General features: G+C 41.4%; 1 protein-coding gene across 2 annotated transcripts in view; it reads right to left on the minus strand.

Moving 5' to 3' along the window:
- Positions 1-3,268, minus strand: part of SUPV3L1 (Suv3 like RNA helicase) — a 79,631-nt gene extending 76,363 nt beyond the window's left edge. The window contains exons 1-3 of one of the 2 annotated variants that reach the window (XM_075610912.1): positions 2,895-3,268; positions 936-1,013; positions 226-333 (exon numbers count right to left, since the gene is read on the minus strand). In XM_075610912.1, the coding sequence (XP_075467027.1) occupies positions 226-333; positions 936-1,013; positions 2,895-3,138 (430 nt within the window). In that variant the 5' untranslated portion in view covers positions 3,139-3,268. Of the gene's footprint in view, positions 1-225; positions 334-935; positions 1,014-2,386; positions 2,753-2,894 lie in introns of those variants that run through there. The other variant, XM_075610913.1, reaches the window with a different exon arrangement.
- Positions 3,269-12,132: the final 8,864 nt, after the last annotated feature.

The following is a 12,132-nucleotide window of genomic DNA, read 5'->3' on the forward strand; positions in this document are numbered from 1 at the left end:
ACCCCTCCCTGCTCGGCGTTAAATGATGTCATGTGATCCCGCTGCATAATTTGGCGCCAGGTTGCCATGGCGACACGTCACCGACGCCAAGGTAAGTGAATTTACAGAGTGTAACCGCCACGCCCCCCCCTCCCCCACCCCAGGAAATCAATGGCTTGCGAAGGGGTTAATTACATCCTTTTAGATTGCACTAATTTGTCAAAAATACATAAATGTTTCACCTACCAACACCACAGCCAATGTCATTCAGGATAACATGCAGATCCACGTCCAAAGGGTCGGTCTCCATTATGTATTTTCTAAAGCTAATGAACGCTTGGTGAAAGAGACGGGCTGTGAACATGACAAACAAGGGCATGTTCATTTCTTGCATCTTGACACATACATATTAATAATAAAAAAATACAATAAAAAATAAAAATAAACCCAGCCCTGTCCACTGATAACAGGTACTACTGTTATATCACGCAAAGAGCATTGAGATGCCAAAGCAGAGCAAGACATTTCAACTTCCATTATACTAGTCAGCAAATAAAAATACCACTGGTGAGCACATTCACAGGTAGGGTTGCAGACCTGCCTTTTCTCATTATCTCTTAGCACACAATGCTTCCAGGGATTCTGGGTAATGGCATTCAAATGAGAACAGTGCCACCTTTTGCTTCAAATCCATTTTAACATTGACCACCATAAGCTTACGCTTGCCACATTATATAGCTTCTCAGCACAGCCTGGGTCATTATACTAGTCAAAATGTTTAAAAAAAAAAAAAAAAAAAAAAAATACATTTTTTTTTTTTTTTAAAAAGTGCCGATTTTACTATAATTATTTATTTATTTATTTAAATGAACAAGTGGACAATTAAAAACTTCAGTGCCAAACAGAAACAGCTTTGCCAATCCCATACACACATATACAATCTCAGGATTTCTTACCATCTAGTCCATTCTCGGCTCCTAGTCTCTGCATTTCTTTCCTTTTATAAAACTTGTTCACAACTTTCAGCACCTCACCTGTCAGACAAAATGCAAACGATTACAGATTAACAGCGTTTGCGTAGGGGAAATAGAGGCCAGAACACTAAAAAAACAAAAAAAAACAAGTGTGTTTTTCTCTTAACTACAATACATAATTCAAGTTTAAAACAAAGGTGATGTGGCAGGATAATCCATTGCCAATTACTACTCCAAACCCAAGGCTCATAATCACGATATGGATCTTATTGTTAATCTCTGAAAGGGCCGATTTTAGTTACCCCATTAAAAATTACCGTGTTTGCTTAAAGCAGCAATCCCGCGTAGGATTTTTATTTAAATTTTAAAAATTAGAACTTTGCTATCTGCAGCACCGGGGACCCCGTTTTTTTTGACAATTACCACTGTACTGCGCCATATTGGATTCTCCATGTGGAACACTGTCAAGAAATAGGGTAATTATCTTGTTAATCAAAAAGAGTCCCTGATGCAGAAAATAGCGAGGTGCAGCACAGGAGGACCCCCGATTGCAATTATAAAAAACAATTGATTTCAAATTGTGGCGGACGGCTGCTTTATTGTAAGCCCTACCCCTTTCCACAAATCACCCACAATTGTTTATTAAGGTCCAATTTGTATACTCTCCCCCCCCCCCCCCCCAGTACACAAAAAAACCTAAATAATCATGAGTGTCTCTGGATATCTTCCACAGATCACCAAACTTGCTTCTCCCCAGTGTCACATCATACTGTGGTTAAGCTGCAGCCAAGGATTCTGGGTAGTGATATGCAAACAGTTTTACACACTATATCATAATTATGTGCCCTGTAAACAAAAAAAAACAAAAAAGAAGGATGTAAGGCCTTGCGTAGTGCTCGCGAGGGGCGACGTCACCCAAAAACAAATAGATTGCCGCCGCGAGCGCTTATAGTAAGCGCGACGTCGACAATGCGATGCAGCGACGTCGCGTCGCCAACTTTGGAAGCTGGCAATACTTTATTTTTCAAGGGCTGTCGCCTCATGTGACAGCCCCAGAAAAAATCAAATGCCAGTACGCTCGCGCCGCCGCCGCCGCAAAGCGAAATATAACTTTTGCTAGCGGCGATGGATGACGTCACCCGTCCCGGTGACGGTCGCGGGCACTATACACGCAGCCTTAAAGGGGAAAGTATGTCTTATACTCTGGCTGTGACAGATTGAATTGTGATGAATATGACTGCAAATTCACTTGAAAAAAATTAGGATTTACATCTACAAAAGGTCATACAATTTTGCCTCTGTTTTAAGCTACCTACACCTATGTTTATATGAGGGCGGTTTTGATTTTAAAACGTTTTGTCCATGGGTTGGCAAACCGACAGGTCAAAGACTGAGCCACCTGGGCTGAAGCAGGGATATCCTTAAAACCTTACCTGTTGGTGGCCCTTGCACTGGAGTTGCCCACCCGGGGTCTTGTCCCATCAAGGTCTATTGGGGTCAATAGTATTTTACCCACACACATGCTCGCAGCTCATTTAAAAGTGCCATGCCAAGGTTGCTCCAAGGTCAAGAAAACCCCTTCACTGCCAGAAAGGGCTTGCAATGCATTGTGAAGCAAGAAACGTTTGTATGGCGTTGATTCAGATATTTTATGTAGTAAATGGATTTTTAAGGTGAAAATGTAATAACATTACATCAATATGATAGAATACAGTATTCTTTTAAGAGCCCAAGGTCAGTTCAGCCCAAATTGCAAACAAAGCAAAACAATGCAGGCCCCTCGGGCAGTGAAGCGGTAACAAGCAATACGCATCACAATGAGCGAGCTGGCCTTTTTGACAAGTATGACATACACGTATGAAGAGCCCAATATAAGCATACACACAAAGCTATGCATTGCAGGCCCTCCTGGCAGCGAAGGGTGCACAACACATGACTTACTCTTGTTAAGAGCCCGGGTCAGCTCAGCCCCAATGTCACCATGACCGCTGCCTGCGGGTCTGAGCAGCACAGGGACAAAGAGAGACGTGTCCGGGGGTTTGCCATCACCGGGACCGGAAGAGAGAGCCCTGCGCTGGGCACCCATCACAGCCCATCTGGGCACCAGGGCAGCAGCCCGGCTGCGATGCACAGGGAGGCAGCCAGGGACCCGAGACACCAGCAAGATGCAGCGGTTCAACGACATCACGGAGAGAGCCGGTTAAGATGAGCGAATGGGTTAATAAAAACGCAGCGTTGTCATAGAGATGGGTGACCGGGAGACCACACTCCCCGCTGCATGTACCCCTGCAAGAGCAGCATGTCCCCGGGCGGCGCGCTCTGACTGCGTCACACACGTGTGCGAGGACCCCGGATTTAGGCTACCAGTGACTCTGCCTGTACGATATTGGGGGTGAGACAGACATTAGGAAATGTTCCTGTTTTATTCTACAAAAGGGGGGAAGAGGTGACAATTAAAAATATAGTCACATAAGAACGAGATACCTTAGGAACCGGCTATATAGTTATTATCATGGTTAGTCCTAGTGGATGACTATGATAATGTATGTTTCACAATATAATCTGGCGTCAAAAGGTAAATTTACAAGAAACGGGGACGGTTTATATAGTAGGCCGAGAGCCAACATTTGATATTGAATTGTCAACAGTGAGACTAATTGAATGAACTGGCTACTGAGAACTAACAAAAGCTCCTGTCCTCAAGGGCCACCAACAGGTCAGGTTTTCAGGATATCCCTGCTTCAGCACAGCTGGTTCAACAGAGATCCTGAAAACCTGACCCGTTGGTGGCTCTTGAGGACTGGAGTTGGCCACTCCGGTTCTAGCCCATTTTCTCTTTCCTACAAAGACATAAAAGGTGGTTAGGGAAGTGGCAAGAATTATATCAATTAACAGCAGTGGCAACAGTTCTATAATCTGGCCTCCGGCGGCAGGAAAATGTATAGTCTCTTCTGAGCAGTGGTCAGGACAGTGGTTTCCAACATTTTTTGTTAAGGAACCCTATAATTATATTGTGAAAATCTGCAGCATCCCGACCCTCTCTAATAGTGCGTCTGAGAGCAGATGCATTGTAAGGAACCCCAACCCTCTCTAATAGCGTGTCTGAGATCAAATGCATTGTAAGGAACCCCGACCCTCTCTAATTGTGCGTCTGAGAGCAGATGCATTGTAAGGAACCCCAACCCTCTCTAATAGCGTGTCTGAAATCAAATGCATTGTAAGGAACCCCGACCCTCTCTAATTGTGCGTCTGAGAGCAGATGCATTGTAAGGAACCCCAACCCTTTCTAATAGTGTCTGAGATCAAATGTACTGTAAGGAACCCAAACCCTTTCTAATAGTGTCTGAGATCAAATGCATTGTAAGGAACCCAAACCCTCTCTAATAGTGTCTGAGATCAAATGCATTGTAAGGTCATCGATGACCTCATCAAGCTGACAGAAATAAAGTAAGTGAAAAAGATGAAAGAAGCACTAACATACAATTCCCTTTTAAACAAACAAAACAGGATTTTATTCCTGTTAGTGATCATGTATTAGCTGTCAATTCCTTGTGCTTAGTTTCTTGTGCTAGAATCATATAGATTACATCAGTGGTTTTCAACCTCCTTTTTGTTATGGACCCCCCCCCCCTCGCAGATTATTGGAGATAAGGAAAAAGCAGAGGTATTAAACACATTCTTTTCCTCTGTGTTTACCAGGGAAGAATCAATTACAATAGTAGTTCCGCAGAAGGAAGCCACAACCTCTTTATTAACAATTGGTTAACTGAGGAAGAAGTTCATAGACGGCTTGATAAAATTAAAGTAAATAAGGCACCTGGCCCCGATGGCATACATCCAAGAGTTCTCAAGGAGTTAAGTTCAGTAATAGCCAAACCTTTACATTTAATATTCAAGGACTACATTTCCACAGGCTCAGTACCACAAGATTGGCGTAAAGCAGATGTGGTGACTATATTTAAAAAGGGAGCTAGATCACAAATGGGGAATTACAGACTTGTAAGCCTGATATCAATAGTGGGAAAGATACTTGAAGGTTTCATACAGGATAATATTCAGGAATACCTAATGGAAAACAACATTATTAGTAATAGTCAGCATGGAGTTATGAAAGATAGGACTACTTAGATTTTGCAAAGGCTTTTGATACGGTTCCACACGAGGTTAGTGTACAAAATAAAGCAAATTGGACTCAATAAAAATATTTGCACCTGGATTGAAAACTGGTTGAACGACAGACAACAGAGGGTTGTCATAAATGGAACTTATTCAGGTTGGGCTAAAGTTGTGAGTGAAGTACCTCAGGGATCGGTACTGCGACCCCTGCTTTTTAACTTGTTTATTAATGACCTTCAGGTGGGCAAAGAGAGAAAACTCTCCATCGTTGCTGATGACACTAAATTGTGTAAGGTAGTAGAATCAGAGCAGGATGTAATCTATCTCCAGAAGGACTTGGAGAGACTGGAAACTTGGGAAGGTAAATGGCAGATGAGGTTTAATACAGATAAATGTAAGGCTATGCATTTGGGAAACAAAAATAAACAGGCAACTTACAAATTAAATGGGGATAAATTGGGGGAATCCTTGATGGAGAAGGATTTAGGAGTGCTTGTAGACAGCAGGCTTAGCAATAGTGCCCAATGTCAGTAGCTGCAAAGGCAAACACGATCTTATCTTGCATTAAACAGGCAATGGATGGAAGGGAAGTAAACATAATTATGCCCCTTTATAAAGCATTAGTGAGACCACAGCTTGAATATGGAGAACAATTTTGGGCACCACTCCTTCAAAAAGACATTATTGAACTAGAAAAAGTGCAGAGAAGAGCCACCACATTAATAAAGGGGATGGATAATCTGATTTATGAGGAGAGGCTAGCTAAATTAGATTTGTTTACATTAGAAAAGAGTCGTCTCAGCCACCCTGGAAATCCCAGGAGGGAAGGGAAATCTAATAACAATTAAGAATAGGACTAGGCAGGGGTGCCCCCTTTCCCCTTTTCTTTTTGCTCTATCAAACCTCTAGCGCCCACCATCAGAGCCTCCCCAAATATACAAGGGATCAAAATAAAAGATGAGTGCTATAAAATATCGTTGCTTGCAGATTATGTTATTCTTACTCTATCTAACCAATTGACAGCTCTTCCAAACCTGCAATCCACTCTTCGGGAGTTTGGTGAGCTCTCCGGGTATAAAGTAAATGTGGGAAAATCAGAAGCTATAAATTTGACGCTAGTGGAAAAGGAGATGGAGGCGCTTAAATGACATTTTGACTATAAATGGACAAAGACCCATCTGAAATATTTAGGAATTTATCTTACCAGAGATTATAATTTATTATATCAATATAACTACCCTGATCTATTCTGCAAAAATTAAAAAAAGATCTACAAGCCTGGAACTCTCATTGTATATCCTGGATAGGGCGTATAACCGCAGTTACGAGGAATATTTTCCCTAGCCTTTTGTACTATTTTCAGACATTACCTCTAGCTGTCCCGCATTCTAATATAAAAGAAATCCAGAATCGAATTATGCAGTTTATCTGGAAACACAAACAACCGAGGATAGATCAATTATGTTGGATTCCAAGGAAAGAGGTGGTATGGCTGTTTCAAATATTCTAAAATATTATATAGCCTCCCGTATGAAACAAATTGTTTACTGGCACTCCCCGAGAGAAGTATATGCCTGGGTGGAACTGGAGTGCTCATTAAAAAACCCGATCAGACTGTCTTCTATATTATGGTCTAGTTCTGAGACGGGACCGGGAGACAGTCAGAACTGACTAATTGGATTTACTTTGAAAATTTGGCAGATGGCAAAAAATAAATATAAGGTTGTGTCGACCCCTTCTAGGCTCACGCCCCTGTTCGGTAATCCAGGGTTTAGCCTGGGTTTTCAGGGTCAGGGGTTGAATTTTGGAGAAATAGAGGAACTCTAGAGGTAGGAGATTTATTAGAAAAGGACAAACTAATGTCCTTTGAGGAATTGATGAAAAGGCGTCTGCCCCAAGTGGAGCTATTTAGGTACATGCAGGTCCGACATTTTGTGTGTCAGGGGCTCCATAATGAGGAATTTCCAAAATATACACAATTTGAAGATTTATGTAAAACAAAAAAAATACCAAAGAGGTTTGATATCATCCCTGTACCAGGGGCTAACTCTTAATAAAAGATACCCCAAACCATAAATATGTGGACCAGTGGGCTCTGGATCTCCTGACCGAAATAAGGAAGGACTGGGAAGATATCTGGGATAATGCAGGTAAAACCTCTACATGTACGGTAACAAAAGAGAATATATATATAACATTTTGTTACGTTGGTTCTACACCCCCAAAAGACTAAAGCAGATGTTCCCGGGGACCTCGGACAGATGCTGGAGGGGTTGTGGACAATTAGGACATTTAGCACATACTGTATATGGTGGTATTGCCCAGTAATGCAGATATATTGGAGGACAGTTTTGAAACTAATAAAAGATGTGACTGATATCAAAATCCCGCTAGACCCAACCCTGATTATTCTGGCTAAACCTATGGAAGATGTGCATCATCATACACAAAGATTGATTCTACATATTCTAACAGCAGCCAGATGCGCTGTAGCTGCAGTGGGGGAAAGACACTTCCGCCCTCCAGAAGAGAGGTCATTAGAAAGGTCAATGATGTTGAATTAATGGAGAAACTTACCTCATTTCTGAACCACATCACTAGGAAGTATGAGAGGGTTTGTGAGCCCTGGGATGTTGGATAGGGGTACGCGCCCAGAGGGAGAGAGGATATGGGTGTGATGAATGTAAAATATGGTGTTTACTAAATGTTGTATGATATGTAATGTGACTGTTGTTGTAAGAAATTTGACAGAAAATGGTTGTTCCCCACCCATCTTTTTATTTTCTGTATCCTTCTCCTGCCCATTTATGTGAAAAAATAATAAAAATATAAGTAAAAAAGAAAAGAGGCGTCTAAGAAGGAATATGGTAACTATATACAAATATAATCTTTTTAGAAAGGAAAGGTATACAGGGATATACCAAATAAGTAAGCATGGGAAGGATGTTGATCCAGGGTGTAATCTGATTTCCAATTGGAGTCAGGAAGGAATTTATTTTTCCCCTTATGAGATATGATTAGATGATATTTCACTGGGGGGGTTTGTTTGTCTTCCTCTGGATCAATATACTGTAAGTACAGATATAGGATAAAGTATCTGTCGTCTACTTGATGGACGTATGTCTTTTTTCAACCTCATCTTTGATGTAACTAGGGATGGGTGTGTGTGTGTGTGGGGGGGGGGGGGTAACAACTATATTATTACATACATATTTCCTTAATACAACATCATAACATTCACTGTTATATTAATTTTCCTGACCTCCAGCTGTCAGTATGCTCCTACACATTTTTAAATTCATGTTCCCCCACAGGAAAACCAGATCACTTATCTCTCCCTGGATCTGCCTCAGACGCTGAGGAGTAAGATACCATCTATAGAGGATTTTCTGTATATTCTCCTGTTGTTGTGCATATGGATGTACTCTGTGCGTTGCCCCATACATCCTCTGTTGTGAATTCTACATGTGCCCATTGCTCCATGTATTTATGACTGTGGAAAATGCTAGTGTGAGAAGGAGTTATATCTTGATACAGGGTTGATATGAGCCCTTTTTGATATTTCCTATGTCTACATATCTCCTCAAATGCAGTAGATTCAGGGAAAATCCCACTTTGGGATATCTGCCTAACATAGTGGCATATATGTAAATATTTAAATACCTCTGATCTTGAGATTGAGTGTTTTTCACAAAATTCCTTGAAACTCATCCATTTACCCTTAAACAATAGATTTCCTATATCTCGGATATTTTTGGCCTTCCATGTATCAACCCCCGTTAGTATACAGTACTAGGCAGAAATCTGGGTTGTCAAAGATGGGGACAAGTCTCGATGGCCGATATTATCTGGTATTGTGATTTGACCCTTTGACACATTTTAAGTGTGAATCTTACGACTGCAGAATAGAATACTCCTGGTTTGGTTTGACTAGCTTACCTTTTGATAGGAGAGCCAGGAATGCTGCTGTTTTATTATACAAACTTTCTTGATCCAGCCACCTTTAGAGATTTTTTTTTGAATGCCAAAAAAAATATTTGTTTTAGGCGAGTGACCAATTAGTATTTCCTAATATCGGAGACCGCCATACCTCCTCCTTTCCCTTGATGAGAGCAGAACCGATTGAGCTACCCTCCACAGCTGATCCACTGACTGGTGTCTGAACGTGATGACATGCGACATGTGAGTGACGAGACTTCAACGTGTTTCGGACATAGAACGTGCTTCATCAGGATTTTTGCGAAACACATTAAGGTCTCGTCACTCACACGTCATCACGTTCAGACACCAGTCAGCAGATCTGCTGTGTAGCCTCCACGAATTCAGTTCTACGAGCTCAAAGCCCGGGGAACTGGTGCAGGTCCAGCAGAATTCCATTAACAGACCTCCTCTGCTCTCACTGGGTGATCGTGGAGCCTATTTTTACTATTTTAATTCCATGCTATGTGTTTGTATTACATTTATCTGCCATTCACTTCCGGTGTCTTTTGTCTTGCGTTATGTTTAAGAAATCACATTTAATTCTATCAAATGCTTTTTCAGCGTCCAAGCTTAGCAACATCGCCTTAGGTCTGGCATAGTTTATATAATCTGTTATATCAATGTTACGCGTATTGTCTGAAGCCTGTCACTCGGTTATAAAGCCGACTTGATCATTATGTATTAGTCGTGGAAGAATTGGATTGAGTCTGTTCGCCATGACTTTACTATAAATGTGTAGGTCTGAATTTAGAAGGGAGATTGGCCTATAGCTGGCACAGCTCATCGGGTCTTTGCCTTGTTTTGGGATAACTACTATATTTGTTTTTGACATTTGTGCTGGAATCTGTGTTCACTATTAAATAAATCTAACAAATTTGGGGCAAGGGTTTTAAAACACTTTTATAATAGATATTCAAGAGCCCGCCTGGGGCTTTAGAGGGTTTTAATGGCCTCTCCCAGTTCTATAATACCTAGATTTGCATTAAGACTTTTCAAGTCTTCTGCAGTCAGCACAGGGAGATCGCAGTCCTTCAAATAATCTTCAATTTAGTCTAAGGTTGCTTTTTTGCCGTTAGGGTTGTCAGGTGACTTCTCCAAAAAATACTGGACACAAAGGTGAAAGGTGTGACGCGCTCGACACCTCATCACTCCATGCTGTTTCCTCCTCTCCTTGGCCCCTACCCCATGGCTCCTGAAACCTCCTGATTAGTTGCATTACCCAGCAACAGCCAATCAGAATGGGGGAAGCTGCCCAGTCCACTAGCAATAGCCCTGCTCAGGGAAATCCCGGGGCTCCCCCCCAAAGTAGGTCAGGTCACTATGTCAAGAGAGACACATGTAGTATTACCTCTAATTTTTTACTGGGCAGATAAATAACCTACGAGAACTGTAAATAATTATATAGTCTCTTTAAATCTCGTAATGACATCTCCATCAGTTTCCCCTGGCCCTCCTAGAGCCAAAGGGGCTTCCGGGATCACAAACGTCTGGTGACATTAAATTCCTTGTCCAGGCGGATGACTCATTTTTTCATGACTTTTCTAAAAAGACGATCAACCATTTCTTAAAGGCATCTACTGTATATTCCATCTGTCTCCATAAATTCTACATTGCCACTGCCTTTCCTGCTGGTGATATCTCATCTCAAGGGATGACCCTGTATCGTTTGCACTGTCCTTGGTATGAACACTCCCTGTATTGGACTCTGCATACGTTTATAAATAGTAATCATTAGTAGTGATAATCAATTCATAAAAATAAAAGCCTATATAACTGAAAACTGCTCTAGGTGAGGTCCTACCTTTATCATCGTGTTTTTTTTTTTTTTTTTTTTACGGGTAATGCATGTCTATACAGTATATAACTCTGCATGCTTCTGCCATTTTTAACCACCTCATTACACTTTGATCAGGGCTTCTTCAATTTGGAAACAGTTTCCCATGTTCACAGAGGGCTCCTTTTCTGGTTGCGCTACAGCTGAACCCACAACACTAACTTCCCCACCAATATTAGGAAGTGGAGTAGTGAAACCGCTTAATGGAGATGTCAGACCAAAGCAGCCTAGTGATAGGTTTAATGCTTTTTATAGGGTCATTCAAATTTTGGATGAAACTGACCTAATTACAATAGGATGTGCCAATTATCACCAATCTCGGATCTCTGTGTAATCTCACTGCTAAAAAGGGGTACTTTTCCATTTAAATATTTTTTTTTGGTTCAGACTCATCTCACCACGTTTTGGTCCTTGGTGATTAACATTACATCAGAGATGCCAGGGCAGGTGGGGGGGAAATAACACAGGCATGACTGCCTTGTCTACTTTAGAGCCCATTTCATAGGAAATTAGGAAAACACGATTGTAAGGATGGCTACTAAATCCCCTGAACTATTCTTCTGTAGTGGATGATCGTAACATACCGTGGTTTGATATTTTTGACCCATGTGCTTGATTTGACCCAATGAAAGCTAAATAGTCAAAACAGACTGGTCAGCTACTTGTCTACTTTTTACATGTTCAGATAATGATGGACTCGTGATGAAGCCAGCTGTGGTGAAACCCATAAGTCCTGCCCCCCGCCTGCAGAGAGCTGTTCTGTGTGAGAAAGAGTATTGGCGACATCTGGGGACAGGGAGACTCCAGGTCTGACAGTATCACCATCTGCTACTGGAGACTCCATGCCAGTTTTAAACTTACAAAATGCAGGTGCGATTGCCACAGGTTATGTTGTGTAATACATTGTACTCTTCTTACTACACTATGTCCCACCTTTTCTTTATCTGAACATGTCATAAGGAACCCACGTGAAGGGGACAACAAGAAGCTGAACAATTTACCTACATTGGTTAAAAATCACCTGTGCTCTACCAATCCTATACATACACCATTACATTTTAAACAGACTGTGAGCTTAATCTATGTGAAGGTCGGAGCCGCAAAATTTATTTTCACATAGTTTATTTCATCACACTTTCCAGTGGGACGCTTCTGTACTTTTCTGCTCGGTCTATATTTATGTCTGCTATATACAGTACCTAAAGCAATCTGTAAAAATAAAAGCAACATACTGGTTTAAGAAAAATT

This window comes from Ascaphus truei, chromosome 8 (genome assembly GCF_040206685.1).
Source record: "Ascaphus truei isolate aAscTru1 chromosome 8, aAscTru1.hap1, whole genome shotgun sequence".
Taxonomy (NCBI): domain Eukaryota; kingdom Metazoa; phylum Chordata; class Amphibia; order Anura; family Ascaphidae; genus Ascaphus; species Ascaphus truei.